At 42.0% G+C, this 15,044-nt stretch overlaps 1 protein-coding gene across 1 annotated transcript in view; it reads left to right on the top strand.

Annotated features, from left to right (window-relative positions):
* The window catches only part of BCHE (butyrylcholinesterase), a 51,579-nt gene that overhangs the window by 26,464 nt on the left and 10,071 nt on the right, over positions 1-15,044 (top strand). Inside the window, exon 3 of the mRNA XM_054040528.1 lies at positions 4,451-4,617. Coding sequence (XP_053896503.1) covers positions 4,451-4,617 — 167 coding nt within the window. The remainder of the gene's footprint in view (positions 1-4,450; positions 4,618-15,044) is intronic.

Genomic DNA, 15,044 nt, shown 5'->3' with positions numbered 1-15,044 from the left:
CAGAATAGAGCCTGTATGTGTACTCTATATATGAAATATGGGAATGTGACTTTAATACAATCTAGCTTTGCCCTGTTGTTTGCACACATTGTGTGAGGTGGACACAACATGTTGATGAAATTTTGGCTCTATTTTTGTCTGAAACTGATCCTACTAAGTTGGCTGAGACACCTGAATTACTTGGCTCCAGTCATGCAACTCAAGATGGAGATCAAATCTAAGGAACAGTTTCCCTTTCATCAATGTAATGTTGAGGAAACCAGGAAATAAGTTTGGCTGCCTCATGTTTAAGGACTTATCATCATGAAACATATAAGTGTCCATGAATGACAGGATGCTGTGCCACAGTCAGAACCCGGAGAAGCTCTGCATGGTTTCAGGACATTTTCTTAGACAAAAAGATGTAATGGAAAATAGAATAGTAGAAATGTAGGGCTGGAAGGGACCTCAAGAAGACATCTAGTTAGCCCTCTGGGCTAAGGCAGGACCATGTACACCTAGACCATCCCTGACAGGTGTTTGTCTAACCTGTTCTTAAAAATCTCCAGTGATAGGGATTCCACAACCTCCTTTGGCCACCTATTACATGCATAAATGTCCTTATTGTTAGAAAGTTTTTCCTAATATCTAACCTAAAACTCCCTTGCTGCAGATTAAGGCCATTACTTCTTGTCCTATTTAAAGTGGGCATGGAGAACGATTGATCATCTTCCTCTTTATAACACATATTTGAAGACTGTTACTAAGTCTCCCCTCAATCTTCTTCTCAAGACTGAATATGCTCAGTTTTTTTAACCTTTCCTCATAGGTCAGGTTTTCAAACCTTTCCTCATTTTTCTTGCTGGCCTCTGGACTCTCTCCAGTTAGTCCACATCTTTCTTAAAGTGTGGTGCCCAGAACTGGACACAGTACCCCAGTTTATGCCTCACCAGTGTTGAATAGAATGGGACAATTACCTACCATGCCTTATGTACAATACTGCAATTAATACACCCCAGAATGATTTAGCCTTTTTTGCCACTGCAACACATTGTTGACTCATATTCAACCTCTGATTCACTACATCCCTCCCATATCTTTTTCTGACAAGTCAGTTATTCCCCATTTTGTAGTTGTGCATTTGATTTTTAATTCCTAAGCATAGTACTTTGCACTTGTCTTTACTGAATGTCATTTTGTTGAATTCAAACCAATTCTCCAATTTCTCAAGGTTGTTTTGAATTCTAATCCTGTACTCCAAAGTCCTGGCAACCCCTCCCAGCTTGGTGTCATCCACACATTTTATAAGAATATTCTCCAAGCCATTAATTAAAATATTTTATAGTACCAGACCCAGGACTGACCCCTGCAGGCACTCACTAGATATGCCCCCCTAGACCGACAACAAACCATTGATAACTACTCTTTGAATATGGTCTTTAAACCAGTTTTGCACACACCTTATAGTATTTTCATCTAGGTCACATTTCTCTAGTTTTCTTATGAGAATGTCATGTCAAAAGCCTTACTAAAATCAAGATTTATCACATTTACAGTTTCTCCCTAGCCAAAAGTCAGTAACCCTGTCCAAAAAAAATTAGGTTGGTCTGGCATGATTTGTTCTGCACTGCCTGGCCTCCAGGTGCTCCGGGGCTTGGGGGACTGGGGCCACACTGCCCAGTCTCCTAGCACTCCAGGCCTGGGGAGGCTGGAGGCACTCCAGGGCTGGAGGCGCTTGCCTGGGGCAGGGGGCAGCGGTTGCAGTGTGGGGGCTCTGGGCTCCGGCAGGGGGCATGGAAGGGGTGGGGTTTCTGGCAGAAGGAGTGGGCATTGGGGGCTAGCCTCCCAGAGCCTGCGGTTCCCCTGCCGCCCATGAGCATAGGAGTGGTTTCTCCCTTCCTTTGCTCATTAGTATGTGGGCAAATTGTGGAGTTTCCTGGGGAAGACACACCTGGAATTTCTCAGGAATTGGGGTTGACTAGGGAGTGGGAGTTTTGGGGAGATGGTGAAGAGGAGATTTGGAGATAGGCAGCCATTGAAACTGGAATCAGGTTTCCACGGATCACGATGAGTTCTACACAGAAAATTTTCAGCAGGACCAGGCTCTCACCAGTTACATGGATCTCTGCTTCCACAAGGGGGCAGAGTCAAGGCTGTGCATACAACCTCATTTTTGTCATTGCTTGCCACTTGAGTTCTTGCCATGCAATCATAACATTATCTTAATACAGTTAATTTGTATTTGTATTAACTCCATAAACCATGGAATTTCCCAGATTATATTGAGAGTTACAATGCTCATGGCAACATTATTAACGAGAAGGAATGAAAGATAGGTGTGATGTGTGCAGATAGATTACAAACCTAAACAATTGTTACAAATTAAAAAATTATTATAATCCTGTGGTCTCTTTGTATTGTTGTATCTGGGAACTGTTTTTTAATTTCTGGAAGTTTTCAGTAAGAAGGGAGCTACAGTACATTTCTAGTTAAGATGGTAAGTGCTCTAGCAATGCAGAGAGAATGTTATAATCAGCATGTTCTGGTATGGCAATATACTATATTAATCTGATCATGTTTTCAATCATTTTTAGTAAAGTATATCTGCATTCATAGGCATAAACCTCCTTATTATCTGTAAATTACAATTTGGAATGTCATGATTTATTTTATAGCATAAAGGCTATTAAATGAATACTGACAGCACTATTAGTGCTCTGATTTTGAACTGAAGTACAAGTCAACTCTGTTTAAATCATTGTTTTCAGAAGCCACAAATAAATGTGCAGTTAAAAGGGTTCCATAAGTTAATAAGAGCAGAATTAGTAAAGAAGTGAGCAAGTTAGGAACATAGAAATTGCCATGCCAGATCAGATTAATGGATCTTTTAGTCTAATATCCTGTCTCCACCAGTGACTAGTACCCGATGCTTTAAAATAAAGCAAAACATTAGAGATGGGCCAATAACTAGATTCATTCAGAATACAGAGAATAGGCCTGATGTTCTAGAAATATTTAGATAATTGAATATGATTATTACTTATCCTCCAACCACCCCCATCCCCATCACTGGTAAGTAGATCCCACCTGAATCCCATACCCTTTGGGATTCTCTTCTTATTTTTGTCCTCTGAAAGAGGTCACTTATGGCCTGAACCATGTACTCCTCTTATTTACTTTTCCATGTTGAATGCCACTCCTCCTCCTCAACAGCTATTCAGGAAGCTGCATGTGGTTGGAATTGCCCTCATACCATGAAAAAGAGTTCTGATGTGGAGGCCGGAGACTGTCCTGTGTACATAATGCATCAGCAGGACAGGAAAGGCTACTGTCCAGTGTTTCACCATTGTACTAACTACCTGAGGTGAAGACACTTCAGACTCCTAAGCAGCAGTCTCCAGCAAGGAAAGCAAAAGTGTTTTCGTTCTTTAAGCACTGAAGTAGGATATTTAATTACCCTTTTTTCCACCCTGTCTAACCTTCCATAGCCTTGCCATTTAATAGTCACAAATCATCCAGTCTTTATATAAATCATACTCTATCTCAAAGGCCTCCTGCACCAATAAATGATTTTAAGACTTCCTCTCTTCTGCAACTTAAACCAACTTCTTTTTCATCAAGTCCTATCTATTCCCACACAATAAAACTCACCCCTCTCTGGAAAAAAATGGATAAAAATCTTTATGGCCCTAAAACCATATCCCCGTCTTAAATTCAGTTTATCCCTTGGGCCTATTATAATATTTACCACCACTACAACTAATAATAATCATGGTCCTGTTCCTGTTGGAAGCTAATTACATCCTACTAGATGCTCAGCCCCCTTTAATTCTCATTGCTTTCATAATGAGTTGTGATTCAGTGTGCTCAGTAACACAGTGCAGGTATTTAGCACATTGTAGTTAAGGGCCTTTTCTTCTAATACAAAAGACATTATCTTCTTCTCTTGGACCTTGCTTTAACCACGGTGGACTCCAGTCACTTCATTTACACAGATGTAAACTTTTACTTGTAGACCGTTCATAGCTACCTGAACAATGCAATCCAATGGACTCATATTACGTTAGCATTTAAATTAAAATACATGTAATACAAGCTCCTAACTTTACTGTTTTGGGGTCATCTGTAACAGATTGTATCTTCTATTAGACCTTCTGGGTTCAACATATGAAATTTATGTAGGTTGGTTTTATTAACTTCATTTTTCCTTTAGGATAAGAAAAAAACAAAAACTAATCTGAATATATTTAGTTTGACTTTTGTTAATTAACCTTAGTGATACGAAAAAATTAAAGTTTTACTGTTTTGGGTGGTGGTTTTATTTCTATCATATACAAAAGGTGCTCCAATAATTCCAAACTAACATACTGATGTCTGAAATAAAATAACTTATCAATAGTATAATTTTATTCTATTGATGTGCACAGGTAATTTCCCATGAGAAATGAAATATTTCTCTTTAATCATTTAGAACTCCAAATGGGACTCAGATTAATGGAACCAGATGGCCAATCTTCACTACCACGGAACAAAAATACTTAACATTAAACACTGAAGCTTCAAAGATATACACAAAATTACGTGCCCAGCAGTGTCGATTCTGGAATGTATTTTTTCCCAAAGTCCTGGAAATGACAGGTAAACATTTGGTAAATATGAGAGTATACTGTTCAATGCAAGCACACTTTCCTGATAGTAGCACTGTGTTTCAATTTGAATCTCAAAGCTTATATTTGAAAAGGTTATTTCAATGGAATCAAATCCTGATGTCTTTTCTCAGGCAAACTCTCATTCACTTCAGCAGGAGTTTGCCTTGTTATTCTTCAGTGTGTTATGCAACCCCAAATGTGTCTGAGGGTACATCTACACTACAGCGGGGAGTCGATTTAAGATACGCAAATTCAGCTACGTGAATAGCGTAGCTGAATTCGATGTATTGCAGCCGACTTACTCCGTTGTGAGGACGGCGGCAAAATCGACTTCTGCCGCTTTTTGTCGGCGGCGCTTACTACCACCTCCGCTGGTGGAGTTAGAGCGCCGATTCGGGGATCGATTGTCGCGTCCCGACGGGACGCGATAAATCGATCCCCGATGGGTCGATTTCTACCCGCCGATTCAGGCGGGTAGTATAGACCAGACCTGATACACAGAGAGCAGATATGTCTGCTTCCAGCTGAGGGGCTTTTGTTGAAACTGTAGTGCAGCAGGCTGTTAATGCTGGAGGTACCAAGTTCAGTCCCCAATGATGACCATGATGGCCAAAAATGGGAGCTTGTCTGGGATTAGAACTGCCAAGGGCTGCAGCTGTTTAGGATGAGTTTTCTTTACCCTTTGTACCTAATCCACTGAGGCTGTGAGTTTGCTGCTGCTGCCAGCTGGGGGATTTGGTTCTTTAGAACCAAGCTGTAGATGCTTGTGATTTATTTCTGGAGTTCCAGGGCTCAATCTCTGGTGACAACCATGCAGTTGTTATATAAAGACTGTGTAAAAAGAGTGGAGAGACCTCAGGGTTTGGCCAGTGCAAAATACCACTGGATTTTAATTAAGATTGTCTGCATAGTGCTTTTGCAGTGTTTGTCTAAATCACTTTTAATAACTTTTTATTAGTGATGGATAATTGTCACAAGGTTTGGAGTTATGGTTTCAGTGAGGCTTGGAGTTTGGGTTTAATCATGAAGACTGGAAACTTTGCTATGCTATCCAAATCCATTCAGACTTCAATAACTGGCTTGATATCTCTTGAAAACTGATTTTCCTGTCAGGGTTCTGGTATCTTGCATTTTAGTGAGCCAATGGTACAGATCAGGGTTTTGTGCCTCTGGATATTTTTCAGGAACAGTCTTTATAAAAATGTTTTTGGAGTTCCAACCCTCATCTAAGCCTAGAAGGAAAGAAGTGTGTGAAAATAAAATCAGGTTTTGGAAAGGTTAAGTGATAATTTCACATCCTTCCATAAAGTTCAGTTTAAGATTGATTCTAGAAGTTGGCTCTAGAAGTGGGTAAGTGTTCATGGTGGCAAAAGTTTGTTTTTGTTCTGTTTTTCTGAAATGGTTAATTCATTCCCATTTTATGCCTTTTGGTCTATTACAGTTCTGATCGAGCGCCTACTGAAATCATTATTACTTTTCCCATTTATTTCAAAAGGAGCGGGATCAGACCAATATTTTTATTCTTGATTGAGATCATATCATTGCAGTTTACTGGATTTGAAATCACAGAATCTAAAGGGATAGGACTGGATCATGGGAATGGTCTCAGATTGTCTGTTGAAACCATTTGCTTTAATCTATTCTGATCTATTTCGGTTCTTAGACTATGCCACATTATCTGAGTGCAATATTCCCATTCACTTCAATGGAAATTGGTTGGGCTCATCAGTATGTTGTAGGTGATGCTCAGTAGCTCTTAGCATCAGACTTCATTTTATTAAATATAAAAAGGGAAAGGAAGCAGCATTTGTAACCAATTCAATGCATTATTTGCTGTTTGGGTGACGCTTTGCTGTGTCTCTTTCACGACACCCTGCCATTTGGTGACTACGTGGGAGATTTTACAAAATAACAAGTATATTTTTTGTGTGCGAATTTGGGTCATTTTCAGGCAAGAAGTGGGTATTTCAGATCTACACAGAGTTGGTTTAATCTGCGTTTTGATCATCAGGCATTACTCATAAAAATGATAATTGTATACTCCATCTGTTTGGATGATGTTATTGATATATGAATGTACTGTGTATACCAAATGTTCTGTGACACGATTTATATCAACACACATGCTTCAGCATCTCTTGGCAGGCCAGCAGAGTTGGCTTTCATGGCCTTGGGCAGGGAAGGATTACAAACCACCTTTCGCGATCTGCCTAGAGAAATGAAAGTATGTTTCTTGATATACCATAAATCATTTATTTTCATCCCTAATGAAAGGTTAAAATCCATGTGCATTTTATATAACAACCTGGTATATGGATTGTGCCAGGTCTTTTCCAGACCCAAAGTCCAGAGTTTGGTTAAGAGACCAGAGGCCTAGCTAATAGTGATCAGCTAAGAGAAAGCAGAATAAACGAGACAACATTGCTTTTGCTAAGATATGCTTGGTCAGTAAAAATGCCAGATGTTGAGGCAATAACTGAATAATTATGTTTCATCCAATGTTTCAAATTGAACAAAGGATCCCTGTTCCTATTGTGCTTCTCCTAAAGGAAAAACAGTCTTCCCACAGATCCAACTTTGAGTTTATGAAAATTGGCACATGTCACTATAATGATATGGTACCCTTCCACCTCCCTGCCTTAAGACATAAAGGAGACAATCTCTATTTCCATATGCTTTCACTGTTTCTTTGCTTTAACCCCTAGGAATGTATCTGTTGGACAATCAAAGGAGTTACTCCGTTCCTATGGACCCCAAATCAGAATTCAATATATATATTTTATACTAATAACATTTTATCAAAGTATTAATTAAATGTTAACTTGCTAACTTGAGACCATGGGCGGAGACATTGTGTAACCTTTTAACCATTTGCTCTTGTGCTATCTTGTCTTGCTGCAAAACCTATCCCGGGGTGTGGAACTGCTTACCCCATCACCTTCCCCCGCCCATGGAAATAAGCCAGGTGACACTCTGTCAGCGCTATGTGTAATAAACCCCTATGCTTTGACCTCTACACGGTGTGGATTTATGTCCTTCAGTTTGGGGGCTCGTCAGGGATACGAGTTTGTGAACTGTCTGAGGATCTGAGACTGAAATCCAAAAGAGGTGAGTATGTTTACTTTACCACCTCATTAGGCCAGGGATAGAAGTCTCTCATCCCCTTTCAGACACATCTTGTTTCCTTTTTAATTTGTGTGAAGGACCTTAGACACGTGTAGTCCAAGCAGAGGGGTTGAATAAGGGTACCACTTGGGAGGGAAGACTTGTGCAAGAGGATCATGTATTGTTTAAACAACTAAGGGGTGTGTTACGGAGGACTTGGATAACCCACCAGCAAGCGATTGGCCATGAGTTAAGCCCAAGATTGGCTGGGTACGCAAGCGGTAGGCAGTGCAAACTGGTGGTCCATTTCCTCATTGCACATAACATTGCAAGTCCTAGGGGAGTGCCCCCCCCAGGCATGTGATGTACATGCTTTCGAATAGCACAAAGTCTCCAACCAATATGTCCGGCATGTGTGTGTAATTGAAGACACACGCGGTATTAATGGTGGGGAGATGTCCTCATGAAATTCAAGGCTGTGGAGAGTTGAAAACATAGCATAAAAAGGGGGAAAAGTAACTCGTCATAAAGGCTGACAAGCATTTAGGAGGGGAAGACGCAAGTTCCCTTCAAGGTCCGCAGCTGGGGTGACGAAAAACCCATGGCATCAAAAGGAGAGGCAATAATCAGTCCTCGAGAGTACTTGGAATATAAACATGTCAAAACTCGGCAGGCAGCAGCTAAAAAAGCAAACTACTCTGCAGCCGGACCAGAGGCAGATCTGGTTACTTGGTGGAATCATCAGAGAAGTGACAAAACAGACAAAGCAGTAATAGTTTTATTGGATATTCTTAACATAAAGGAGAAAGAAATTGCAACGTTAAGATCTCAAAACCAGGCTCTGAGAGATAAGAGCCTATGTTCTAAAATATGTAACTGTTTGGAAATTGGAAAAGATCCCAGAGAAAAAGAATCATCATGTCTGGGACACACCTCCAGATTGGGAGGGGGAGAGCAAACTCCTGGCATTTGCCAGCCCACCGCTCCGCCGATTAACTATCTGTGGGAAAACTCAGCAGCACAAAGCAGAGGGGAGGAATCAGAACCCCCTCCATACATTTCTTCGAATGACAGGCCAAATTTAAGCACCCACAGAGATAATAAAGGAGCATCACAAACATTAATTGCCCCAGGGGATCAAGTACAGCGTATGGCTCCAATCAAAACACAGTTAAGGAGGTTCAGAAACGTTAACGCGGAGGGTGAGCCAGTAAGGGGACTTAGAACAGAAACAACTGAAATTTATCGTCCCTTCACCCCCCCAGGAAAAACAGGCACTACTGTCTGATTTATCCGAACTCAAGCGTGATAACAAGAATACTGAGTTCTGGGACAAGCTGGATGGCCTGACAGAAATACATGGCCTCCATAGGAAGGACGTTCACATCCTGGTCAAGTGCAAGTGCCCCAGGGATGTGTGGGAGAATCTAGATAATAAATGGAAGACAGGGCGCTGGGCTGAAGATCGGAACCCCAACCCAGCGGGAGGGGATCAGGCTGAAGAACCAGCAGGAATCCCAAACCCAGATGCAGGCACTGTAACAGAATTCTGTTGTTCTAGGAGCCCAGACCACTAACTGGGGGGGCTCTGCAGTCTGTGGTTCAGCAGAAGGGGGAGTCTGCCATGTCCTATGCTAAAAAGAAATGGAATGCATTCCGAGCTTATTCAGGTCTGGAGAATATAACATCCCGAGACCATGATGTATTCCTTCAAATCCTAAAGGAGGGGCTGTCTTCAAATCACCAAGCAGGCCTGGCATTAAGCATCTCGGTGGGAGAGACATACTCAGCGGTAATGAAATGAGCCACAGAAGTAAAAAACAGAAAAAGAGGAAGGTAGCAGCAACCACACCCTCCGAGGAAATTGTAGGGTTCATGCATTCAGAACCACTACCTGCTTCACATGCAATAAGTCTGAACATCTGGCATGTGACTGTAAAAATAAAAATAAAATCAAAACATGCAGTAATTGTAAAAGGAGCTCGGGGGAGTAATCAGCCCCAGAGCTAGCTGCATTGAATGGGACAAAGGGTCCAAACAGGAAAGATCATTTCAAAATATAGCCATAATTGCCAGTAATAAAGTAATAATACCAGAGTGGGGGGAAGTCCAGTAGAAACCCTGTGTTCCCTTCACCCTGAAGTGTGGGCAACAGATAAACAAGATTGTGGGCTAGTAAATATGAAGCCTATATCTGTAGAAGGACCAACTCACAAAGCCCACAGGCAGTACCCAATTAAACCGGAAGCCTTAGAGGCAGTTAAAGATATAGTCACTAATTTGGAATTCAGAGGGGTGATTAGAAAAACCACCTCCACAACTAATTCCCCAATTTGGCCCATCAGGAAGCCAGACGGGACCTGGAGGTTAACTATAGACTACACCCACCTTAACTGGGTGACTCCAAAGGCACATTCTATTGTGGCAAGCCCTGCCACGATTCTTAATTTGCTAACACCAGGACATTTAATATTCAGTCCTGGACGTAGCTAATGGATTTTGGAGTATTCCCCTTGCAAAGGAGAGTCAGGAGAAATTTGCATTTACAGTAGGAGACCAGCAGTACACTTGGACCCGAATACCTCAGGGGTTCCATAATTCTCCCTCCATATTCCACAGGACAATGGCAGAAGTAATAGCACAAGTGCCTTTGGAAGGGGATATTGTGCTACTGCAGTATGTAGATGATTTGCTAATTGCCAATTCAAATGAAAAGGACCATTTAAAAACCCTAAACAGACTGTTCATGTATCTTCACGAGGCAGGATTTAAATTAAGCCCGAAGAAAGCCCAATTGCAACAGCAGCAAGTTTTATACCTAGGGCATAACATATCACAGGAAGAAAACTCACTCACAATAGACAGAAAGCAAGCAGTTCGAGGGTTAAAGAAACCACAGACAGTTAAGGAAGTCCGAAAGGTCCTGGGACTCCTTAATTTCTGTAGAACCTATATATGGGAGTACTCAGAGATGGTGGAACCAATTCAAAACCTCACTAGAGGGGGAAAGCCTGCAAATGAGTTTGTAATATGGGGCACAGAGCAAGAGGAGGCATTTATAAAAATAAAACAGGCTTTAGCCTCCGCCCCCAGCCTGGGCTTACCTGCAATGGGAAAGCCGTTCCACCTTTACTGTAGCCATAGCGGGACCCAGTATTCCGCTGTACTAACTCAGCTTCACGGAGATAGACAGCGTCCGGTAGCATCCCTATCTACCATAAGACCCTTGTATCCCAGGGATTACTGGAGTGTGTAGCAGCTCTAGATTGTGCTACGTGAGCTGTGAAAGCTTGTAAATCATACACTCTCATGGGGAAATTAGTGCTTCAAACACCCGATACACTTATCAATCTCCTCAACACCGGGCGACTAAGATCTGTAACAGATGCCTGAAGGAGTCAGTGGGAATCAACATTGTGCTTGCAAAACCCTAACTTCTCCATAGTAAGAGACAAGGGAATAAATGTAGCCGAATGTCTGAATGTAGAGGGAGAGGTATACGAATGTCTTATAGATAGAGAAGAGGAAGTGTTGGGAAGAATTAAAGAAAAGCCATTAGAGAATCCAAATATAGTTTTGTATGTAAATGGATCAAGAAAGTATGAAAATGGAGTGCCACACACCGGATGGGCAGTAGTACTCAGTGATGGGACAGTGATAACGTCAGGTCAGATGGAAGGATCAAAGTCAGCACAAGAATCGGAGCTAACAGCCCTCAAAGAAGCTTTGAGAGTGGGGGAAGGCAAGAAGCTCACTGTATATACAGACAGCAGATATGCATTTGGAGTAGTGCATGACTACATGGACGTGTGGTCACGCAGAGGTTTTATAACAACAACTGGCAAACCGATTAATAATATGGAAGCAGTTCAAAGACTAACAAAAGCTGCCAAACTACCATCAGAACTAGCAGTAGTAAAAATAAAAGCCCACAATAAGATCTCAAGTGAGGAATAAAAAGGAAATTATTGGGCAGATAAACATGCCAAAGAAATTGCACAAGCAAGTCCTATTAAGATTTGTGCAGCTAGAGTACCAGAAGAGAAAGTGAATTTAAGAAAGCTATATGCAACCATAAGCCCAGAAGAAAAAAGTAAATTGAAAAAACAAGACTGTGTATATAAAAATCACCTCTGGTATGGGCCGGGGGGGAGGAGCTGGTAGCCCCGGAGTGCATACAGGCTCTACTGCTCCATTCCATCCACTCTCCAGCTCATCTGGGGTGGAGACAAATGAGGGCCGCCTTGGAATACTGGTGGTAGCCAGCCATGAAAAAAAGATGCTTTACAATTTCTCAAAAGATGTGTAACGTGCACAAGTGAATGTGGGTAGAAGGAAAAAGGTGCCTCTGAATCACCAACCACGACCAGAGGGACCATGGCAAAATTTGCAAATTGATTTTACTGGACCCTTGCCACAAAGCAGAGGGTACACTTACATTTTGGTAATTATTGACACTTTTACCCGATGGGTAGAGGCATTCCCAACCAAGAATTGTACTGCTACAACAGTAGCTCGAATCCTAGCAGAAGAAATAATACCCAGATGGGGTTTACCACTGTCAATAGACTCTGACCAAGGAACTCACTTTACAGGGCAAGTAATAAAGGAGGCATGCAAGGCACTAGGAATAAAGCAGAGGTTCCATATACCATATCACCCTGAAAGCTCGGAAATGGTGGAAAAAATGAACAGAACAATGAAAACAGCCTTAACAAAAGCAGTACTGGATACAGGAGACGGGTGGGCTCGTATGCTTCCTGCTGTATTGTATCGAATTAAAGGCAGCCCAAATAGGCTGACTCAATTTACACCCTTTGAGTAATGACAGGAAGAGCAATGAGAAAGCCTAGCACTGTGATCCTCCCTGCAGGGGACTCAGGGCTTTTTGCAGACAGGCTGCAAAACTACATCAAGGCATTGGACAGAGAGTTGAAGGATTTATACAACCAGGTGAAGGAAAATCAAACCCAGCTGGATGATAATAGCAGTCTGGACAAACCTGCATTTAAAGCTGGGGATTTGGTAATGTGTCGCATTTACCCAGAGGTTAAAGGAATTTTAAAGCCAAGATGGCAAGGCCCTATGAGGGTCCTTCTGACTACTGATACATGTGGAAAGATTGGGGGAAAATTGGGAACATTTTGGCGTCACCAAAATCAGTTAAAATTGTTTGAATCAGCATCTGTCAATCCTAACGATATTTCCATAGGTGTCTCTACAGGAGAACAACAAGAGGAACGACTGACGGGTGACCAGGACAACCAGAACGACCATGGGGAGGCTTCTACTGTGGCTCCTGCTGTCCCTGTGGTGCATGAGAAACGACGCAAATCGTGTGCCATGTGAAAAGGAGGACTGGGAATGGGTCACTAACTGGGAATGGGTCACTTCGCTTTAATTGCCGCGCTAAGGAAACACTTAGCTTTTGCAAGATACGTGCAGTGGCCAATAAACAAGTTTGCCCAGAAGTAAAGGTGGCACTGTGGTTAGGACATGAACACACAGTAGAACGCAAGAAGGTCCAAATAAAATCATACACTAATGCTCATAACAACAGGGAGGCTAGTAACATTACAATTTTGATAACAGCTGACTGCCCTGTTATCCGCTGGTGTCAAGGACCAGAAATTATGGAGTTTCATTAAGGCATTTGGAAGGAATCATGGAAGTGTATGAGCTATCCCTTTGAACAGGGTGATGCTCTTAGACAATGTTGTGGCCCTCTTAGAGGAACAGTGTCTATACTTAATGCAACCAGTGTCCGAGTTACCTTAAAGGGGGACAGCTGCATACTACTAGTGAAGGGGACTACATAGTCTTGGGCTCTCCCTCATTTGAATATAATTACATGGCATATTGCCACAATGGCTTGGGAGGAAACACACAGACCATAATACTGGAATTTGTGTAGGATTTTGTGGGAAAGAAACCAAACACTCATAAACAATTATGTGCCAATTATACTGACATGGTACCAGTGGAGGTTGGGCCTGCTGAATCAAGATAGGGCTTACCACTTAAAGAACGAACGAAGGTAACCCCAAAGGCATGGCATACATTTGTTAAACAATGGCCCAAATTAAAATGTCCACAACTGGTAACAATTAACCGGGTTATCAGAGACAGAGTGGAACCACCCAATTGTGTGTCATGCCCTGAACAAATCCCTGTTCCAAAACCAGGATTAATAATGATAGGACCAGCCCTACCGGTCCTCACCTCGGTGGTATTCCACACTTACAGGGTCGAAGTGCGTATTCCTTTAGAAGAAGTAAACAGACAACGTGCAAAGATCAGGCCTCAAATAAGTAGAAACATTACTAGCCTAACAAACCAAATTGGTGAGCGCTTAACTAGACAGAAGAGGGGACTACTAGATACCCTTGCAGAATGGTTTGGTGCAGGTAATTCTGTTGGCAACACCTATACCATAGCATGCCAAGCTGAGAGGAGGGACCGGCTGGAATCAAGGTTGGCTGACGCTGTAATTTCTAATGTCCGGGGAGGACTGGATACTACTAAGGTCAGTCGATTGATCCTAGATAGCTTAAAGAATCTGTCAAACTCTGCATCCACCTCATTAAATATAACAAAATACCTGAGTCAAGAAGTCACCAGCCTGCTAATAAATGGGTCTAAAATAAAGGCACTAGAGGAAAGTTGTTGGAAAGCAGGACAAACTTTGGCTATCACCACACAAGGAATTGTAACTGATCTCCTTGATGGCCGGGTCCATCCAGCCCTTATGGAAGTGGTGGGACTCTATCTCCCCAGTACCGCTCCGTGGGCATGGGGAAACAGAGAATCAATGAGAGTCCAAAAGACTAGTTTGGACAGGTAACAGTATACTCTTTAGCCTTCTGGTATCTTTAGGCATCCCTCATTTACAGCAAGCCAGGATGGTGACCTCCCTGCCAATATGGAGAAGGGGTCATGTTATTAAAATAAAAGGCGTTGCATACGCTGAGGTCGCTGGGAGAGCATTGTATCCTAGTAAATGTTGCACCCATTCTGATAAGGAAATTCTGTGTAGATGTCCATATAATGTTTTAACAAATCTGTCTAGGTTCGAAGTGGCCATTACTGAGAAACTGGCGCACATGGAGCTGGTCCAAATGAATGGCACCTACTGGTGTGTGACTGTACTGTACAACATTTAGGACAGAAGTGAAGAAAAATATGATATCCAGTTGAAAGTGCAGCTGGAATTTAGGTAGACAGGAGTGTAATGATTCCAACTGGAATCTGAAGAGGACACCCAAACTGACATGTCTACTCTTGCTAAAAGTGCAGTTGAATATTTTAATT

Source organism: Malaclemys terrapin, chromosome 9 (assembly GCF_027887155.1).
Source record: "Malaclemys terrapin pileata isolate rMalTer1 chromosome 9, rMalTer1.hap1, whole genome shotgun sequence".
Taxonomy (NCBI): Eukaryota; Metazoa; Chordata; order Testudines; family Emydidae; genus Malaclemys; species Malaclemys terrapin.
The sequence above is the reverse complement of the archived record's forward strand: the minus strand, read 5'-3'. Positions and strand labels throughout refer to the sequence as shown.